The 20,812-nt window shown below is 41.1% G+C and overlaps 1 protein-coding gene and 1 non-coding gene across 8 annotated transcripts in view; one reads left to right on the top strand and one right to left on the bottom strand.

Moving 5' to 3' along the window:
• RBBP8 (RB binding protein 8, endonuclease) overlaps positions 1-6,131 on the top strand; it is a 104,630-nt gene extending 98,499 nt beyond the window's left edge. For all 7 annotated transcript variants that reach the window (XM_055323883.1, XM_055323876.1, XM_055323877.1 and 4 more), the window contains 3 exons: positions 1,403-1,499; positions 4,316-4,457; positions 5,733-6,131. In XM_055323883.1, the coding sequence (XP_055179858.1) occupies positions 1,403-1,499; positions 4,316-4,457; positions 5,733-5,830 (337 nt within the window). In that variant the 3' untranslated portion in view covers positions 5,831-6,131. The remainder of the gene's footprint in view (positions 1-1,402; positions 1,500-4,315; positions 4,458-5,732) is intronic.
• Positions 6,132-17,923: 11,792 nt separating this feature from the next.
• LOC129509183 (U6 spliceosomal RNA) lies at positions 17,924-18,028 on the bottom strand. The gene has a single exon (XR_008664297.1). It is a non-coding gene; the product is annotated as a U6 spliceosomal RNA (small nuclear RNA).
• Positions 18,029-20,812: the final 2,784 nt, after the last annotated feature.

Below are 20,812 nucleotides of genomic sequence, written 5' to 3'. Positions count from 1 at the left end.
CAGGCTGTTGAAGCTCCTGGGGGAGATTTCTATTACAAACAAATATATATACTATCATTTAATTCTTCATTTACCTATTTTGTAAGTTTGGACTTTCTATATTTGGCTTTAAAATTTATAGCAGGATACAGTATATTAAAAAGTTCCATACTTTCTGCTTGCTCTTTCTTCCCAAAACACTCTATACCTCATTAATACATACCTCATGGCTTTGACCCTCTTCAGTTCCCAGTAGTTCTCAGTAGGATCTGATCCATTTAAGGACAAGCACAAATAATTATTCCTAACATTTTGAAGTATCTAGGGTTGGTGGAGGCCTCAAAAGGAATTTTTAGAGAAAATGACAAATAACATACAAACCGGTGAATTTTTTCTTTTTTTTTAATTTATTCATGAGAGACAGAGAGAGCTAGAGACCTAAGCAGAGGGAGAAGAAGCAAGCTCCCTGCGGGAAGCCCGATGTGAAACTCAGTCCCAGGATCCCGGGATCACGACCTGAGCCAAAGGCAGGCACTCAACCCCTGAGCCACCCAGGCATCCCATTGAATCTCTTTTTTGAGGGAGGGGAGTAGATTAGCCCAGAAATACAGGTTCTTAAAGAAAAGTGAATTAACAGGCAGTTATTCTCTTTCTTGGTTATGTTATAAAATACCAATTCCTGACTTTAATAGTACAGCATTTCTTTTTAAATTAGGTTATTTTCAGGGCTCCTGGGTGGCTCAGTCACTTAAGCATCTGACTCTTGGTTTCACCTCAGGTCATGATCTCAGGGTTGTGAGATCAAGCCCCACATCAGGCTCCATGCTCAGCACAGAGGCTGCCTGGGATTATCTCTGTCCTTCTCGACTCCTCCCAACTGCCCACATGTTCTCTCTCTAAATAAATAAATAAAATCTTTAAATAATAATAATAAATTAGGTTGTTTTATATATTATTTTCTGCCATCCAGAGCCAAAACTATGAAGTAATAGGGTTTTTTTTTTCAGTTAGAGAACAATATACATAAAAATACCTGATAAATAGTAGGTATCTAATAAGTACTTAGAGAAGAATGCATGAAAAAAAAATTTTTTTTAAGATTTTATTTATTTATTCATAGAGACACAGAGAGAGAGAGACTCGAGAGGCAGAGAGAGAAGCAGGCTCCATGCAGAGAGCCTGATGTGGGACTCCATCCAGGGTCTCCAGGATCACGCCCTGGGCTGCAGGCGGCGCTAAACCACTGCGCCACTGGGGCTGTCCAAAATGTTTTTCTAACATAATAAACATTTCAAGTAAAATGAATAAATGTTTTGGGATTATTTCTCCTCTAGGCTCTCACCTTCATTAATTAAAAATCTGAACCAAAGACCTTTGTAGTAACAGTGAATTAATTTTTAAATTTAATTCCTTTTTCTTCCAGAGAGACTAGGTTACAAAATTTTCCTCATATTGAGGTAGTTCGGAAAAAAGAAGAGAGAAGGAAATTGCTTGGACACACATGCAAGGAGTGTGAAATTGTAAGTACTAATGTAAATACTGTCCAGTGGATTTTTTAAAATATGGCTTTATAGATCATAAATGCATGACTTAAAAATCATAGAGACTATATTTGTATCTAGAAACCTAGTTTGAGCCAGGAATAGCAGGATGCATAATTAAAGAGCACACTGGCTATGACTTGAGAGATTAAATACATGGAAATGAAAGCCCTCAGTCTCTCAGACTTTCACTAAGTGAATTTGGAGCCTAAGCCCTCATTCATTTTACCAGCTTAAGACATTTGTGCCATTTTTCTTTTCCCTGTTTATTTGTATTTGTTTTAATTTCTTTCCCCTGGTGTTATATTATAGCAAAGACCCTTCCTTATTCATATGCTGTTGGGGAAAAATCTGATATTTTAGTAGGAATCTTTAACATTTATTATACCAGTACTCTCAGGAAATGAGATGTATCCATAATTTTTTTTCTAAATAATTGATATAACTATAAGCTCTTAACTTATAATACTCCCTCCTAAACAAAATGTGATGAACAGGTTCTGTGTCATCCTTGAACACAATTATATTTTCCTTTTATATATTGGCTATCTTGGACTAATGACGTAGAATTAGTACTAATTATCCTATCACTAAATATCTCATGCAGGTTCTGTGTTTTTCTGAAACCTGCTTTTTTAATTACTTCCCTTGCTATCTGTTAGCTATTAGATGCCTGCCTCTAATGATTTAGTCCCCCTTTAAAATTTTCTTTTGGGACGCCTGGGTGGTTCAGCAGTTGAGCATCTGCCTTCGGCTCAGGGCGTGATTCTGGAGCCCTGGGATCAAGTTCCACATCAGGCTCCCTGCTCAGCAGGGAGTCTGCTTCTCCCTCTGTCCACCCCTCACCTCCCACTCATGCTTGCTCTTGCTCCATCTCAAATAAATAAAATCTTAAGAAAGAGAGAGAGAGAGAGAAAGAAAGAAAAGAGAAGAGAAAAGAGGGAGGGAAGAAGAGAAGAGAGAAAATTTGATGACCAAGCAAAGTTAGTTACATATGGATAGCTTATAGTGCAGGTATAGTGCAAACTGTTAATTTGCTTTCTTTTTCTCAGGAATCATTTCTTATGCTGTCTACTATTCAGTCTCTAAAAACCATTGTCTCTTATATTTTATTCCAATATTTTTGTTGTTTAAGATAGATAAATCTGTTCCCTGTTACTCTCTCATGACCAGGAGTGAAAGTGCCAGTCCTGTGTATTTAAATATTATCTATATGCTGACAGTTGCTAAAATGTATCCCAGTGTCTGTTCCGACCTGTGGAATACGTAATATACATATGGAAGTGTAATAATCATCTCAAATTTCACCATATCCAAAAGCAAACAGAGTTTCTACCACTGATCCCCTACTCAACTCAATCTCCTATAAGTCCATTCTTCTAGCTATTTAAACCAAAGCTCTTATAACTATCCTCTATTCTTTTCATATCTCAGTAACAGATCTATTAGCAAATCCCATCAGTTCTACCTTCAAAGTGTATCTCATTTCCACCCACTTAACTTTCACCACCACTAATCCCCTGGACCAAGGCACCATTTCATCACTCTGAACTACTAAAATAGCTGCTATGTGCTTTCCTTCTGTTGTTTTATTTTAATCAACTGTTTTTTGAAAGCAGTGTAAGATCCACAACAAAATTAAGCAGAAAGTACAGAGAATTCCCATATACCTCTGTCCTCATTTTTCTTTTCTTTTTTATACTTCCTGCAGGGAGCCTGCTTTTCCCTCTGCCTATGTCTCTGCCTCTCTCTCTGTATCTCTCATGAATAAATAAATAAAATCTTTTTTAAAAATAAAAATAAATTTTAGCCTTGTTTTTATGAAGTTCAAGTTCTTTATTTGCAGTTGTAAGAAACAATACATCATTGATCCTAGTTGAAAAAATAGCTTGAAGGGGGAAGTCATGAAACCTGCAACTGCAGAACTAAACTTTTATTTGTAAAAACTTAGATAAGAAAATTACTTAAATAAGAAAATTACTTCAGAACACACATGTTATATCCAAATATCTGAGAAAAGTGTTCAAAGTGCAATTTTGTTATTCATCTGACAGTTGAGATTGCGCCAGTATATAAATCAACTACATCACTCAGCACACTATTAAACTGGCAGTTTTTATTTTTGTATTGTAAGACTTTATCAATGAGAAAAGCAGCATATTGCTTTTACCTTGTGATAAAAGCTCCAGGCTCCTTTTCTCATTTGTGGAGCAAAGATTTCACAGACCAGCACTAGTTACTGTTAGTATTAATTACTAATATTATCTTCAGTGAATGTTGTTTCCTTAACATGCTGAATACTTTGTTGTTGTTGTTTTAAGATTTTATTTATTTATTCATGAGAGACACAGAGAAAGGCAGAGACATAGGCAGAGGGAGAAGCAGACTCCCTCTGGGGAGCCTGATAGTGGGACTCGATCCCAGGACCCCGGGATCACTTTTTTTTTTTAAATATTTATTTATTTATTCTTAGAGACACACAGAGAGAGAGAGGCAAAGACATAGGCAGAGGGAGAAGCAAGCTCCGTGCAGGAAGCCCGTCATGGGACTCGATCCTGGGTCTCCAGGATCACGCCCTGGGCTGCAGGCGGCGCCAAACCGCTGCACCACCGAGGCTGCCCCCCCCCCATCACTCTGAGCCAAAGGCAGATGCTCAACCACTGAGCCACCCAGCCATCCCTTTAACATGCTGAATACTTTGACAGCTTTTTTATTAGCTTCCAGTTTATAATCAATAAGCCTAACAGTACATTTGTTATTTCTAAGTGAAAAAACTTACCAGTTTCTATTATTAGTATTATGCAGATATTCCAGCAGAAGAAAGAGAAAAGAAATTGGCTTCCTGCTCAAGACATCGATTCCGCTACATTCCACCCAACACACCAGAGAATTTCTGGGAAGTTGGTTTTCCTTCCACGCAGACATGTATGGAAAGAGGTGAGAGTGCAGATTATAACATTTTGGCTTTTTTATAATGTGTATATGCAAGTCTAAACATTAGACTTTTCCCCATGGTTCCTTTTACCTTCTGCTCAGAAGCTAGTTCTGGGACATAAAAATAAATTCCTAGATAAAAGGCTTACCTTTAACACTGTGAGTAATGTCATTGAAACCAGAGATTGTGTATAATCACTTAAATACGATTGTGTATTCGTTATCCTCATTTATCACTCAAATTTCAGCAAGTTAATTTCTTGTTTATCCTTTCCTTTCATCAAAATGACTTTTAATAAAAAGACATTACAAAAGTTGCCAGCAAAGTTATATCGTTAAAAAGAGAGTATCTTTTTAAAGCAACTACTCTGAATTTTAGATTTTAAAACCTCACTTAATCCAGAATGCTGGGTATTTATAAACCATATCTGAGTTAAAAGGACCATTGTTTGGAAGACTGCTGCAACTAGCGCCTTCAAATTGGCGCTGACATTTAATATGACTTGAGAATGTATACAGCTCTGAAGCTCCAGATATTGAGTAGTAAGATAGTTTTTCCAAAAGATGCAAAATCTCTTGTAGCCATTACCATATTTTCACTTTCCCCACTAATAAGCCAAATTACCTTCCCTTTGACTTGATGACCCTGCCTGGTCATCAAATAAAATTAAACAATCTGGATAGACCCTGTGTTTATACACCTACTATGACCTTAAGGGGTTATGACAAAATGCAAACTACATGATTCAGGATACCTTAGGAGAATCGGGTGATTGAAGAGTATAGGGGCACATCATCTAAAGAAGTAACTGCCACAGAAAGTCTTGTTGATAAGCACCTGGAATTACTGTAATAGTATTGTAATAGTGAAGAGTTCTCGTTTAGCAGTCTTTCCCCATTTGCAACTGATAGGCAAACTAGGAAAGTACTTAAGAGCTCTGGTTCTGGAGGTTTGACAGCCATTTAGCAAAGTGTCAGCCTCTTCCACTTCATGGCTTTGTGAACTTGAGCAAGTTCTTTAACTTCCTTGGGTCTCCATTACCTCATCTGTGAAGGAGGTATAGTGGAGGCTACTTAAAGGAGTGTGAGCATTAGCCAAGATAATGTATACAACACATTTGATAAGTAGTGAAATGATTCATTCATTAACATTGCATGGCTAATAAGCAGGAGCATGTAAACTAGAAGGCATTAAATAAGTCATATGTTTACTGGGTACATGCTGAGAGAAATACATGTTGCAAATACAGTCTCCTAAATTTGTCATTTGTTTTTAAGGTTACATTAAGGAAGATCTTGATCCTTGTCCTCGTCCCAAAAGACGGCAGCCTTACAACGCAATGTTTTCTCCAAAAGGCAAGGAGCAGAAGACATAGATGTTGAAGCAAAAACAGGATGGAAGACAGTTCATTTCTTTTTAGTTATTTATAGTTAAAGTTGGTATTAAACATTGATTTTGTTTGATCTTCTATAAACTGACTTATAAATCATTTTTCTATTGAACGTGTTTTTAAATGGCATTTACCCACCACACAACTATTTAAAATGTGGATGTGCTTATGTTGTATTGTCTTGCTTTGCACCTTTAAAACAGTAAGGTGCTTTCATTTGCACTCTAACTTAAGAGTTGTTTATTTACTTTATTTGATTAATACCTTATTACAATTTTGAAAATATGATAGTTGTAGTCTGTGATTTGTTGCCTTTCATATCTTTTTACTCAGTCTTCCCTTGGTGTTTACATTCAGCAGTGGCTTTGTGAATCGCTACAAATTTTCATTCTCTTAATCAGTTGCTCTCCTTTTTTTTTTTTTTTTTAAGATTTTTATTTATTTATTCATGAGAGACACAGGTAGAGGGAGGAGACACAGGCTCCATGCAAGGAGCAGGATGTGGGACTCAATCCTGGGAATCCGGGATCACACTCTGAGCCAAAGGCAGACACTTAACCTCTGAGCCACCCAGGCGTGCCAATCAGTTGCTCTTCTTTAGGTCTTTCCACTATCTGACATTTAAGTCTTTAAAAAAAAAAAAAAAAGTCTAAATTTTAGTGATCCTTTTAACTTTACAGCATTCTTCTTTGGTTTACTTGAAATGAGCTACTATTCTATATTGAATTCCTTTGGAGGCTCAGCCACAAATACCAACCTTCTTTTTGCATATTCTATAAGTTCACATAATTCTTTGATCTGATCATAATATCCCAGGTTTTCACATAGTCTCTTTTCATCATACTTTTATTTTTCCGGTGCAGTTTTCAAGCTGAATTTGTTAGGTTCTTCTCTGCCAATGTGTTCAAGCTCAGTAGTATTTGTCTTTCTGAAATGATTGATGTTATTAACTTCCAAGTGGGCAGTAAAATAGATTTCTCTATTCAGCAAACTTCTGTTCCTCCGGGACCTAGTGTCTGAGTCATCAAGATGACAGACCATATTTGTGTCACCATTTTCAGTGACATTTTGTTTATCTGTGTCTTTTTTTGAATATTTCTTTAATCCATATTTTGACAGTATTGCTTAAGCAGGAGAAAATGAGACACCGAATGGAATGCCTCACTAAAATCTAACCACATACATAAAACTGTTCTCAGAGTTCCTAGAAATCTCTGCCTCGTCTCATCTTCTTCGTTGATCAAGGTTCTCACATGAACACATGATATCAATTTATGTTCTCACAGAGAGGATAGCAAAAGAAATTACATACACTGAGTATCTACTCTAAGACCCCTTAAGAAAACGCATGGCCTGGCTCTAAACATGATCTGAATTTTTTACAACCCTATCGTAGCTTTTTTTTTTTTTTTTTTTAAGATTTTATTTATTCATGAGAAACACAGAAAGAGAGGCAGGCAGAGGGAAAAGTAGGCTCCTTGCAGGGAGCCTGATGTGGGACTCAATCCTAGGACCCTGAGATCACCACCTGAGCCAAAGGCAGATGCTCAACCACTGAGCTACCCAGGCATCCCCCATATCGTAGCTTCTATTCAGCACTTTTCTTCCCTTCCCAAATTGTTTATCCTATATTTGATTTTTGTTCCCTGCTGGCAGTCCCCAATCTCTCCAAAATAATAGCACCCATTCAGTGGTAACTTTGCTATATGCCAGGAACTGTGTTATACTCTTCCATAGATTTTTCTCTTTTAATCCTTAAATAATCTTGTGAATTCATGTGTCAGCTTAACATTAAGCTGAAAAAAAAAAATGGACCTAAAAAACAGATTAAACAACAAATGACTGGTTTTATTTTTCTCACATTAAAAAGTCTGGAGGTCAGCAGTCCAAGGCTGGTAATGCAGCCACATGATGCCCTCAGGGACTCAGATTCTTCTAGCTTTCTGCTCTTTTGTATTTTGTGTGTGGCCTTCATCCTTGTCACTATAAAGTAGCTATGCCACCTCTAACATCATGTCCATGTTCTAAACAGAAGGAAGGGAAAAGAAAAAAAACATGTCATTTGTTTCTGCCCCTCTTTAAAAAGTTTTCCACTCAACATCAAATAAACTTTATTGAGGTGGTACCTGGCTGGCTCAGTCAGAACAGCATGTTACTCTTGACCTCGGGGTGGTGGGTTCGAGCCCCACATTGGCTGTAGAGATTTATCACTTAAATAAATAACTTAAAAAGTTTATTTCCAGGGCAGCCCTGGTGGCTTAGCGGTTTAGCGCCGCCTTCAGCCCAGGGCATTATCCTGGAGACTCTGGATCAAGTCCCGCATCGGGCTCCCTGGATGGAGCCTGCTTCTCCCTCTGCCTGCCTCTTTCTCTTTCTCTGTCTCTAATAAATAAATAAAATCTTTAAAAAAAAAAAAAGTTTATTTCCAGAAGGCCCCACCTAATAACCTCCCCTGTTTCTCAATGACCGTAATTGTTACTGGGCTACCTCTAATACTGGGCTACCTCTAATAACTAAGAGGTGAAAATTAGAGCCCAGGATTGCCTAATTCCAGAATCAGAGCTGTATCTATTATCGTATAGTACTTCTAAAGGCCAGGAGTCTGAGGGACACCTGGATTTGAACAGGCACCACATGTGCAGTTAGAGCTCTATATCTCCAATGGATTTTCCTTTTTTTTTAATTTTTTTTAATAAATTAATTTTTATTGGTGTTCAATTTACCAACATACAGAATAACACCCAGTGCTCATCCCGTCAAGTGTCCCCCTCCGTGCCCGTCACGGATTTTCCTTTTTAAAAGGAAGCTTAAGGGGCAGCCCAGGTGGCTCAGCGGTTGAGCGTCTGCCTTCAGCTCAGGGCGTGATCCTGGAGTCCCACGTCGGGTTTCCTGCATGGAGCCTGCTTCTCCCTCTGCCTGTGTCTCTGCCTCTCTCTCTGTGTGTCTCTCATGAATAAATAAATAAAGTCTTTTTTTTTTAAAATAAATAGATAAATAAATAAAAGGAAGCTTAAGGGGTGCCTGAGCAGCCCAGTCAGTTGAGTGACCAACTCTTGGTTTCCATTCAGGTTGTGATCTCAGGGTCCTAGGATCAAGCCCTGCATCAGGCTCTGCACTCAGCATGGAGTCAGCTTGAAAGATTTCCTCCGCCCCTATCCCCTGCACTTGTTCAAGTACTTTCTCTCTTTCAAATTTTTTAATGTTTTTTAATAAAAATAAAAGAATAAATAAAAGGCAGCCTAAGCAGACGCAGGAAGAGATAGTCTAACCTGTAGCTTAACAGTTATCCAACCATTTATTTTATTTTTAAAGATTTTATTTATTTACTCATGAGAGACACAGAGAGAGGCAGAGACACAGGCAGAGGGAGAAGCAGGCTCCACGCAGGGAGCCCTACATGGGACTCGATCCCAGGGGTCCAGGATCACACCCCGGGCTTAAAGATTATTTGAGAGAGAAAGAGCAGAGCGAGTGGGAGAGAACACAAGTCATGCGGAAGGGCAGAGGGAGAGGGAGAAGCAGGCCCCCTTCTGAACAGGGAGCTTGATATGGGGCTCAATCCCAGGACCCCGAGATCAGGACCTGAGCCAAAGGCAGACGCTTAGCCCACTGAGCCACCCAGGCGCCCCTGACCAACTCTACCTTTAAATGAGTTTTTAAAATGCACTTTTTTAAAACTTGAGTTTTCCATACAGGAAGCCCAATGAGGGACTCAATCCTGAGATTCTGGGATCACGCCCTGAGCCAAAGCACTCAAACCACTGAGCCACCCAGGCATCCCTAAAAACTCTTTAAATAAAAATGCATTGGGATGCCTGGGTGGCTTAGCCTTTGATCGTCGAGTGTCTGCCTTTGGCTCAGGGCATGATCCCAGAGTCCAGATCGAGTCCCACATTGGGCTCCCTGTGGGGAGCCTGCTTCTCCCTCTGCCTATGTCTCTCCCTCTCTCTGTGTTTCTCATGAATAAATAAAATCTTTAAGAAAAAGAAACACTTTGGGGTGCCTGGGTAGCTCAGTCAGTTAAGAGTCTGCCTTCAGCTCAGGTCATGGGTCCTGGGACTGAGTCCCACATTGCGCTCCCTGCTCAGTGGGGTCGGCTTTTCCCTCTCTACACTCCCCCCCCCCCCCCACCGACTTGTGCACGCACCCTCTCAAATAAAATCTTTTATTTTTTATTTTTATTTTTTTTTAATTTGTATTTACTTAGGACAGTCACAGAGAGAGAGAGAGAGAGGCAGAGACACAGGCAGAGGGAGAAGCAGGCTCCATGCACCGGGAGCCCGATGTGGGATTACGATCCCGGGTCTCTAGGATCGCGCCCTGGGCCAAAGGCAGGCGCCAAACCGCTGCGCCACCCAGGGATCCCCAATAAAATCTCTTTTAAAAAGGAAAAGAAACCTACACCTAAGAATCTTATTCTGTTAATCCTGATTTTAACAGTGTGGAATTTTTTTTTTTTAACAGTGGAATTTAATTGTGAAAAATACCACTTCAGAAATAAGCATTTTGAAATACATCTCAAATTTTTACCATCCAGCTGTCTGTGCTCAGCAAGCGTGGCAGTTTAAGAGACCTCTCAGAATCTTTCACTTTGCTGAATTGATGCTGTTAGAATGGTTCCTTTCAAAACTCCAGTGTATTTACTTACGCCTGAGTCCTTGAGCATGCACTTAAACAAGAATTAACAAAACGGTTGTCTGCTATCACACCAGCAGAGGCCAGAAGAGAGCTGTTTTTAGAGAATACTTCCTGGAAAGTAGAGGATAAATAGGAAGGACTATGATAAAAGAAACTTTATAAGATGAATAAGATATGAATTAGAACCTTTGGTACAGTAAGAAAGATTCACTGGGCAAAAATGGGCAGCGGCAGTAATTCATGTTTTTAGTAATTCCTAAAAAACAAACCAAACCTTGTTTATTTACCATGTGTTAGTTATTTGGGGATACAAAGGGATATGTGAGACCTTGTTATTACTCAGTAGGAAGCCAGACATAAACATAGAAAGATGCCTAAGAGGTTGAAGAAACTTAGACTGAATGAAAAAAAAAATAGTAAGGATAATTAGAATTCAAACTATGCCTCAGGATAAATTAACCCAGAGAAGCAGAAAGGAAAAGATAATGCACTCCAAGTTGGGAAATTCACCCAAATGTGTAAATGATAACATACCAATTCAGAAGGGGTCCTAGACAGACTTGGTTTTATCTCCTCCCCTCATAACGAGGAAACAGAACCCCAAAGAGAATTAGTGACTTGCCAAGATTCCAGTGGGCTAGAACTAGAATGTAGTCTGGGACATCCTTATGGTGCTCTTTCCCCTTCCTAAGTGCTGAAGGCATACCTCCTAGACATGTGTTACAGCTAGAGAGCAGAGCTAAGGGGGTATCAATAAGAGAAGCAGTACACTCTGTCCTAAAGGCAAGACTAAAGAGTTTACAACCATCAGAAAGGATGCATACTTGGTTAGCATTTACACTGACATGGATGGAACTGGAGGGTATTATGCTGAGCGAAATAAGTCAATCAGAGAAAGACAATTACATGGTTTCGCTCATGTGGAATATAAAAAACAGCGCAGAGGATGATAGAGGAAGGGAAAGAAAACTGAGCAGTCATCAGAGAGGGACAAATCGTGAGACTCTTAACTAAAGGAAACAAACTGAAGGTTGCTAGAGGGGAGGGGTATGGGGGATGGAGTAACTGGGTGATGGGCATTAAGGAGGGCACATGATGTGATGAGCGGTGGGTTTACACAGAACTAATAAATCATTGAACACTACATCTGAAATAATGATGTTCTGTGTGTTGGCTAATTGAATTTTTTAAAAAGACTAAAGAGTTTAGACTTGAGTCTGTGGGTCCTGTAGTTTTCAAATCATTAGTAACATCCCTTTATTAAAATTAAATCTTACACAGAATCCCAATAAACAATGATATTTTAAAGTCATAAGTTTATTTCAAGCATCCAAATTTAATAAACCTTTGCGTATAAATCCAGTCAGCAAAACTAAATAAATTCAAAATTATGGTGAAATGATTATGGATGGCAGAGGACATAAGCCTCATTATCCATGATATTCCACTGAAACGTTTGCCATACCCCAAACCAATTGAATCAGACTCTCTGGGGATAAGGTCCAGGCATCAGTACTTTTTTTAAAAGCTCCTTAGGTGATTCTAATGTGCAACCAAATTTAAGAACCACTGCCCTATGTCACTGTTGGAGGTTAGTTTGATGTTATTCAAACTTTCGTATACATCAAAATCACCTGAAAGACTACACCAAAACTATCAACCCCACCACAAAGCAGAGAGGGGCCCAAAATGTACATTTTTTTCTTGCTCCCAGGTGATGCTGATGGTACAAGGATCACAAGTACTTAATCATAAAAGTCACCCAGATGCTTAATAAATAGAGATTTTTAGGTTCTTCCTTTCTGGATTTTGATTCGGGTATAGCCTGAGCATTTAGAAATCTCAAAAGTTCCGGGGGAACCTGGGTAGTTCAGTCAATTAAACATAGGACTCTTGGTTTCAGCTCCAGTCATGATCTTAGGATAGTGAGATCAAACCCTGTATGGGGCTCCAAGCTTAGCAAGGAGTCTACTTGAGATGCTCTCACTCTACCCCTACCCCCACTCACGCATGCACTCATGCACATGCACAGTCTCACTAATATAAATAAAATATTTTTAAAGGAATAAGGACTTTTGGGCAGCCCTGGTGGCTCAGCAGTTTAGCGCCACCTTCAGTTCAGGGCGTGATCCTGGAGACTCGAGATTGAGTCCCACGTCAGGCTCCCTGCATGGAGCCTGCTTCTCCCTCTGCCTGTGTCTCCGCCTCTCTTTCTCTCTCTCTGTGTCTCTCATGAATAAATAAATACAATATTTTTTAAAAATAAAGGAATAAGGACTTTTATTATTTTTTCAGATATTTATTTGAGAGAAAAGGAACACAAGCAGGGGGAAAGGCAGAAGGAGAGGGAAAAGTGGACTCCCCACTGAGCAAGGGAGCCTGATGGGAGGCTCAGCTGGGCTCAGGACCTAAGCTGAAGGCAGACACTTAACTGACTGAGCCACCTATATGTTCCATAGATAAAATCTTTGAAAAAATATAAAGTTCCAGATATTAGGATGAGACTAAGAAATTTCGCTTTAACAACAGAAAACTAAGTAGCAAAATTTTAAACTTCCAGCATCCCCTTGACTAAAGTTTTGAGCTGCCTAATGATGCATTGATTTAGGTAGAATTATCAAGTTAGCAATATTTGTAAGATGATTTCTTTTTCTTTCTTTCTTTTTTTTTTTTTTTTTTTGTCAGGAGTAGTCAGGCATCAAGTGTACAAGAAAAAAAATTCAGTAATCTGTTATAATATTCCAACCACAATAAAGAGCAGCTAGGCTAAGATGATGGCAGAAGGAATGGGGTGGAGAATGTAAGCAACTACTTCATGGTTGTAGTTTACTGTGGCAGCTGAGGATTCAAAGATGAATATGAGGGCAGCCTGGGTAGCTCGGTGGTTTAGCGCCACCTTCAGCCCAGGGCATGATCCTGGAGACCCTGGATCGAGTCCCACGTCGGGTTCTGTGCATGGAGCCTGCTTCTACCTCTCCCTGTGTCTCTGCCTCTCTCTCTCTCTCTCTCTAATAAATAAATAAAATCTTAAAAAAAAAGATGAATATGATACCTATCACCAACTTAGTGCTTAGAAGGGAAATCATGAAGTAAGAATCAATTGGACAATGTCTCCCACTGGAAATGAGAAGAGACGCTTGCTCCACATGGTATTTATAATGGTAAAACTTTAAAAAACAAATGAATTCGTCTGTAATTCTGAAGTGAACTTTTTTTACACATTAAAGAATTCAGCAGCAATGACATAATAGATATTTACTCAACAAAAAATAATTTATTGAATCATAGGCCAAAAAAGAAAAACCCCACAAAATATAGGACAATTTTATTGGGCTGTTAACAGTTGGCTTGGAATATCTCTCCTAATGCATTCCCTAGTATTGCTGTTACTCTCCACTCAAGCTCAGGAGTACACATTATCATCCAGTTGGAGATTTGCCCAAGAGATCTGCCTTTTTTTCTTTCTTTTCTTTTATCCTTTATTCACTTATTCCCTCAGATAATCATTCATTCATGTTTACTGACTCTGGGCCCTTTTCTTTTTTTTTTAATTTTTATTTATTTATGATAGTCACACACAGAGAGAGAGGGGCAGAGACACAGGCAGAGGGAGAAGCAGGCTCCATGAACCGCGAGCCCGACGTGGGATTCGATCCCAGGTCTCCAGGATCGCATCCTGGGCCAAAGGCAGGTGCTAAACCGCTGCGCCACCCAGGGACCCCCCACATTACAAGCTTTTAATAGTTTTAAATGTGGTTTTTAAAAATAAAGTCAGACTTAAACACTTAGGAGCCTGAAATACTTGTATTCTTTTTGAAAACTATTGTTTCATTTTTATAACAATTTTTTTTAATTTTTATTTATTTTATGATAGTCACCGAGAGAGAGAGAGAGAAAGAGAGGCAGAGACACAGGCAGAGGGAGAAGCAGGCTCCATGCACCGGGAGCCTGACGTGGGATTCGATCCCGGGTCTCCAGGATCGCGCCCTGGGCCAAAGGCAGGCGCCAAACCACTGCGCCACCCAGGGATCCCTATAACAATTTTTAAAATATCAATTAGGGGCACCTGGCTGGCTCAGTTGGTAGAGTGTGCAACTCTTGCTCTTGGAATCATGAATTCAAGCCCCACGTGGGTCACGGAGCCTACCTAAAAAAATAAATAAGTAAGTAAAATAAAAAAATTAATTAGGGGCACCTGGCTGGCTTGGTGGAGCATGCAACTCTTGATCTCAGAGTTGTAAGTTCGAGCCCGATGTTGGGTGTAGAGATTACTTATTCAAAATAAAATCTTTTTTAAAAAATAAAATAAAATATTAATTAATTAAAATAAGAATATCTGAAAGCTGAAATTCACACTGAAGAACTTATTACCAAAATGGTGAAAAAAAAAAATCACATCATATCACCTATTTTACTCAGAAGTCCAGGGTTCATTTCATTTCATTTTATTTATTTATTTATTTATTTATTTATTTATTTATTTATTTATTTATTTATTTACGATAGTCATACAGAGAGAGAGAGAGAGGCAGAGACACAGGCAGAGGGAGAAGCAGGCTCCATGCACCGGGAGCCCGACGTGGGACTCGATCCCGGGTCTCCAGGATCACGCCCTGGGCCAAAGGCAGGCGCCAAACCGCTGCGCCACCCAGGGATCCCTCTTTTTTTTTTTTTTTTAAGATTTATTTATTTATTCATTCAGAGAGAGCGAGAGAGAGGCAGAGACCAGGCAGAGGGAGAAGCAGGCCCCATGCAGGAAACCCGGTGCGGGAATAAAATCTTCAAAAACCAAATATTTAGTGGGCACCTGCATGGCTCAGTGGTTGAGCGTCTGCCTTTAGCTCAGGGCATGATCCCTGGGTCCTGGAATCGAGTCCCACATCATGCTCCCCACAGGAAATCTGCTTCTCCCTCTGTCTAACTCTGGCTCTCTGTGTGTCTCTCATGAATAAATAAATAAAATATTTCCAAAAAAATTAGTAAGTGGCAATGTCCCTGTCACTGTTGTAGGTGCTGGTGATTCAGCAGAGAGCAAGCGAAAGCAAGTCCCTGCTATCTCTGAATTACATTCTAAAAGGTGGTGTAGGCTCTTTTGATAGGAGCCTTCAGGGAAGGCTTCAGTAGGGAAATCAGAATGAAGTGAGGAACTGAGCCACAGGAATACCTGGGGGGAAGAGGTTTCCAAGCAGAACAGTAGCATAAAGGCTTTAAGGTAGGAGTACGTAGCATGCTGAGCCCTCATTATCTGGAGCAGAGCAGATATCTGGGGGTATCTGGTGGAAAATACGGTCAGAAAGGAAAGCAAGGACAAGATGGTGTAGAGCTTTGTGCCCAGAAAGGACTAGATTTTTAGTCTGAGATGAGAAACCATTAGGGGATGGAGTGTGATGTGACCTGACCTGTTAGAAGGATTATTCAAGCTGATGTGAGGAAAGGCTGAGAGGGGGTAAAAGTGGGAGTGGGGCGTCTTAGATGAATGCAGCTGGTGGTGAGAGGTGGTGGTTTACGAGGCAGAGCAATGGAGCTGAGCATCAGGAGTCACTAGGCGACTTAAAAGGGTGCAAGGGAAACTGAGTCAAGGATGGCTCCAGAGTTTCTAACTTGCACAGCGAGGTGAAAATGGAGAAGTGAATTTGGGATGGCGTGACAGGAATTGGTCTTGGACATTGAGATGCACAGGCATGAGGCATGAGGTAGCCAACTGAATGGCTTCTGACTTTGAAGTTCGGGAAGAAGCTAAGGTGGGAAAAACCAGCTTGGGAGTCATCTACCTCCAGGCACTATTGAAAGCCTTTGGTGCATGAGGTCACCAATTTTGGTTGTAGATAGAAAAGAGAGGAGTCTGGGAAGCTTGAGTTACATTACGGATGTGTCAAACTGTACCCAAGGAACAGTCTGGATGGGAAGGATTACCAGAGGCTTCTAGTAACAGAGACACTAGATTATAGGACAGGATGGCAGGAATCCTGATGGCCCCTTAGGGCAAGTGGATAATTGCTTGTAATTATAGCCTCCTTCTTGTCCCTCTCAGGAAGTTTACATGGAGGGTGGGTAGGGTTGGAGGGGTGTTGGAAATAGAGGGTGCTCTACCTGGGGCAGACTGGGTTTCCCAACCATGAGGCATAAGAGCTCTAGTCCAAGGGTCAGGCTCCCTCCCCTACAGGCTGAAGTCTGGCCTTTCTAAACCACCATAGGCTGCACCAAGCATGGAATGAACAACAGGGAGCCTGTCCCTCAGCTACTGCTTCTGTGCCTGTGCTTCCGTACTAGACACACTTGGAAAAGGCCTGTTTGTGTGCAGTTGGGTCAGACAGCCTTGTTCGGGTGGCATGTGGTAGGTTGCAGTCCAATACTGCTGGCCCGGTAGCCCTCTTTCTCCATTACATCAGTGTGCGTGTCTATCTTTATTCTGATCTAGTATGTGCTGACATTACTGTTTGAATCTCAAGGAACAATGGCATTTCCTTTCCTTCCAAGTTCCTAAACAGGATCTCACTGTGGCCCCCAACTCCTGTCAGCTCACTTGAGAGGGTTTGTTGGGCATTTCCAGGGATCCTTAGACAATACCTGACCATGAAATAAAAGACAATAATACAGTCAGGTAGTAATGTCAGGAGGGGAGACAGCTAAGACAAGCTTGGTGACTTCTATACACACACACACACACACACACGCACACACACAAGAGCAAAAGAGGGATAAAGTTAAAGTCTTTTGGAATTGGATTAGACTTTGTTGGCAAAACTTGGAGTTATGCTTCCTGTTTTCTAATGCTTGTCCTTAAAACAGCTACTTGAACAATACTGAATTATATTCATGGGATCCCTGGGTGGCTCAGCAGTTGAGTTGAGTGTCTGCCTTCAGCCCAGGGCATGATCCTGGAGTCCCAGGATGGAGTCCCGCATCGGGCTCCCTGCATGGAGCCTGCTTCTCTCTCTGCCTATGTTTCTGCCTCTCTCTGTGTGTCTCTCATGAATAAATAAATAAAATCTTTTTTAAAAAAGAATTATCCTCATAAGCAGTGCTTTTCTGCACTCTGCACATGACCCTGCAAACACCCTGCCCTCCAGTCTCTAACACACTGCTGCTGCTGAGAGTGGGTCAGACCAACGACAATGGTACCAATGTTGAAGCTGGCAGTGGTGTGTGGCACTTCTGCACAAAGCCATACTAGGAGGAGGCAAGGGCTTGCTCTTTCTGATCCCATTTTGTTTTGTTTTGTTTTGTTTTGTTTGTTTGTTTAAAGATTTATTTATTTATGATAGACAGAGAGAGAGAGAGAGAGAGAGAGAGAGAGAGGCAGAGACACAGGAGGAGGGAGAAACAGGCTCCATGCCGGGAGCCCGATGCGGGACTCGATCCCAGGACTCCAGGATCGCACCCTGGGCCAAAGGCAGGCGCTAAACCGCTGAGCCACCCAGGGATCCCCTATTTTGTTTTTTAAACATGAAACACTTTATGAATTTGCGAGTCATCCTTGTGCAGGGGCCATGCTAATCTCTGTATGGTTCCAATTTTAGTATTTTATGCTGCCAAAGCGAGCACTCTGATCCTGTTTTAAGACAGCTTTTTGTGGGATCCCTGGGTGGCGCAGCGGTTTGGCGCCTGCCTTTGGCCCAGGGTGCGATCCTGGAGACCTGGGATCGAGTCCCACGTCGGGCTCCTGGTGCATGGAGCCTGCTTCTCCCTCTGCCTATGTCTCTGCCTCTCTCTCTCTCTCTCTGTGTGTAACTATCATAAATAAATAAAAATTATTAAAAAAAAAAAGACAGCTTTTTGTGTAGATTCATTAAACTCACAAACGGTACAGCAGGAATGATGCTCAGGACCCAACATAGTGCCTTAAACATAGAAGGCTTTAATATACTTTTGTTGAATGAATGAGTGATGACTGAGTCTGAGAACCAGGAAAACTGGTACTTACCCCGAGGCTGCTAACACCGCACTGTGTTACCTGTTGTCTCTTTGCCTCTTTGGGCTTTAAGATCCTCATCTATAAATGAGGATTAGATAATATGACCTTTGAGGCCCCACCTAGCTTCATCAGCTTCTCACAATTAGATAATCAGCACCTTTCAGGAGGGCAGATTGGAAGGGGTTAAAAGCATGGCTGTCAAGGCCAGACAAACCAGGACAGGAGTTCCAACCCCGTCACTTAGAGTATAACATGGCCAGTGCACTCTGACTCTCCGAGCATTCTGTACTTCCCAGCCCCAAAGTTATCATGAGGACTGAATGAGATGCTGCAGGAGTCTCCTATTGTGCCTGGCACACAGTTACTTTTCAATCATTGATAGTCATTGGTACCATTATTGTCAACATTGAAGAGACAGTGGTGACAAATTAGAAAGGAGGCTTCTTGGAGAAGTCAGAATTTGAGCTGGGCCTTGAAGACTAGTTAAGGTATATAGACAGACTTGAGGAGCAAAGTGGGAAAGGGGGTTTCATAAGGGAAAAGGGGTCATATGAGCAAAGGCCTGGGAGCACTAGAGGAGGAGGGGTCCCAGGTTGTGATGAGGGCTGCAAGGAGATGACAATTAACCAGGTAGCAGTGTCCAATAGGGAAGTCACAGCCCATGGGACATATAAGAATCCCCTAAGTCAGGATCTTTAAGTAAAATTGAACAAATGACACTAAAACTCTAAGGCCCTGAAACCTCCCTACATTCCAAATGTTCAAACTCTGGAGGAGGGCCACAGAGCAAGTAACACTTGACCATAGAGTCATTTCATACACTGTGATTTTTTTAAAGACTTCATCATGATCCCTGGGTGGCGCAGCAGTTTGGCGCCTGCCTTTGGCCCAGGGTGCAATCCTGGAGACCCAGGATCGAATCCCATGTCAGGCTCCTGGTACATGGAGCCTGCTTCTCCCTCTGCCTGTGTCTCTGCCTCTCTCTCTCTCTCTCTTTCTGTGACTATCATAAATAAATAAAAATTAAAAATAAAAATAAAAATAAAAATAAAAAAATAAAGACTCCATCATTTTTTAAAAGTGAATTTAACTCCATAAATTTTATTTCATAGATATTAATTGACCACTACTTATTTACTCACAGTGAATTTAGCAGAGACTAGAGGTAGACATTAAACAGGCTTCCTAGGTCCAGATGAGAACTGAAAGACCAAATCAGTACTTCTAGAATTCTAGAACACTCACAAGAGGATTTTCCAAAAAGTGCACAACGTGGTTTCATATTTCAGGACTTGAAAGAGAAGTCAGTTTGATCATCTACAGATGCAACACACAAAAGGCTGATAGCTGGGAATCCCTGGGTGGCTCAGCAGTTTAGTGTCTGCCTTTGGCCCAGAGCCTGATCCTGGAGACCCAGGATCGAGTCCCAAATCGGGCTCCCTGCATGTAGCCTGCTTCTCCCTCTGCCTGTGTCTCTGCCTCTCTCTCTCTCTCTCTCTCTCTCTCTCTCTCTCTCTCTCTCTCTTTCCCTCTCTCCCTGTGTCTCTCATAAATAAATAAATAAAATCTTTAAAAAAAAAACTGATTGCTCAGCTGGTGAGTATTTCAGGTACACAGATCTGCTCGGCAGTACTACCCGTCCTCCCAACTTACTTCCTGGACACCCCATTTTTTTCCAGACAAGAGGAAGAAGCCAGGCAAACCTGACACAGCTGCTGAATTATCCAGAGATGTTCCCTGGCACACCCCTTCTTCATTCTCTGCCTAGAAAACTCATGAAATCCTCCTTAAACAGAACAGTACAGTGGGGAGGTCTTGGTGAGACTTGCCCCCTAAAATACCAAAACATTACCTACTTAGTAATGTCCTAACATCAAGGGGAAGCAACATGGAAACATTAGAAATAGAATTATCTGTGAAATGAGCTGTGTAAACTGAGATGTATATCGTGGCTCTATTTGTCCTCTGACAATGTAAACATTGCATATTTTTTATCCATTAGAAACTGAAATTAAAAAAACCATAGCCTTCATCTCTCAAAGAGATAAACCACTGCTATGTGGGTTTTGTCCCCTTCCTCTGATTGTTTAATCATTCGATTCCTCTGACTTTGTCTCAGCTGAGTGGAAAGAGCCTTGATGTAACTTCAGGGGCTCCAGAAATCACCCCATTTACCTATGACCCTAAGCTGAAATGCTCCTCATCACAGAGCTATTTCCTCACGTTAAAGCGTTCTACAGAACTCCAGACCTCTCCTGTTAAAATGTGAGCATGCGGGACCCCTGGGTGGCTCAGCGGTTGAGCATCTGCCTTTGGCTCTGGGGTTGATCCCGGGGTCCTGGGATCGAGCCCCATATCGGGCTGCCTGCATGGAGCCTGCTTCTCCCTCTGTCTGTGTCTCTGCCTCTCTCTCT

The sequence above is a fragment of the Nyctereutes procyonoides genome, unplaced genomic scaffold, assembly GCF_905146905.1.
Source record: "Nyctereutes procyonoides isolate TBG_1078 unplaced genomic scaffold, NYPRO_anot_genome, whole genome shotgun sequence".
NCBI lineage: Eukaryota > Metazoa > Chordata > Mammalia > Carnivora > Canidae > Nyctereutes > Nyctereutes procyonoides.
This window is presented reverse-complemented; position numbering and strand designations above follow the sequence as displayed.